The sequence below is a fragment of the Trichinella spiralis genome, assembly GCF_000181795.1.
Source record: "Trichinella spiralis strain ISS 195 chromosome Unknown Scfld1356, whole genome shotgun sequence".
Classification (NCBI taxonomy): Eukaryota; Metazoa; Nematoda; class Enoplea; order Trichinellida; family Trichinellidae; genus Trichinella; species Trichinella spiralis.
The window spans coordinates 229,778-230,758 of record NW_003528295.1 but is presented as its reverse complement, the minus strand read 5'-3'; the positions used below and the strand labels follow the sequence as shown (position 1 = coordinate 230,758).

The 981-nt window shown below is 30.6% G+C and overlaps 1 protein-coding gene across 1 annotated transcript; it reads right to left on the bottom strand.

Annotated features, from left to right (window-relative positions):
- Positions 1 to 14: 14 nt before the first annotated feature.
- Tsp_11305a (conserved hypothetical protein) lies at positions 15 to 65 on the bottom strand (the record flags this gene model as incomplete). The annotated part of the gene is made up of 1 exon (XM_003369969.1): positions 15 to 65. A coding segment is annotated over exon 1 (51 nt), but the record flags the coding sequence as incomplete, so codon positions are not given.
- Between the last annotated feature and the right edge of the window lie 916 nt (positions 66 to 981).

Here is a 981-nt window from a genome sequence, read left to right as displayed (position 1 = left end):
AAAGTAAAACCCACTACTGGGTTGATTAACATTGATGTGCAATCTGTATTACTATGGTTCAACATTCCAGATCAAAAAATATCTGTTGCATTTCGTAATGATTTTACCAAACAAAATTGAAAGCAAAGAAAATTATTATTTTTTGCTCTTTTACCATCGTAAAAAGTCATTACATGTCAAATTATGAAAACAAAAAATGACCTAGATAAACACGCTTATTTAACATCTCTTTTTTCAGTTATCTCTTCTTCAGGCTGTTCATTTGTTGCTTCTATATTTTTGTAGAATAATGCAATTTGATAATAAAGATATTTAATTTGTTTTTTTTTTTAAAGAACAAAACCGTCAATTCTATTTTTCATTTATTTCACTTCTCAATGCTTATCATTAGCTTGTGCTATTTTCCGTATCGTAGGTTTGAGATGTGATATCGAATGATGAGAATAAATAATAATGAATTTCAGTTTGTATCTCAAAGAACCAACATAAGCCAATACACAAAGGGAGATGCCACACGCTCAAGTGCACAAATCATAATGATAAATACGGGTTGTAAATAAACATACAAACAATGGCTTAATGTAGCACATTATTATTGTAATATTACAGCTAATCCATTTTTTTCAACATAACGATTAGTTGGTTGCCGTGGAACAGTGTCTACAAGTTTAGAAATAGACTTTTTCCACGTTATCGTTGTATTGCCCATCTTGCCCATGGTATATATTGTAATAAAGTTCTGATTTGCTTGTTGTTGTAAAATGGAAATTTCTGTACTATACATTTGCTTATTTCTGAAGCGCTTATATCGATAGCAGAAAAGTTTCTGCGAAAACAGTCTGTTGATCAGCATAGATGTGAAGAAGTAAATGCACAGCTAACTTACAATAATAGAATTAAGCATGAGACAATCCTTTTGTTACAGTGAGATGCTACAACGCATAAGCTTTTTTAATAGCATGCATTTGCAATGTCTACAAA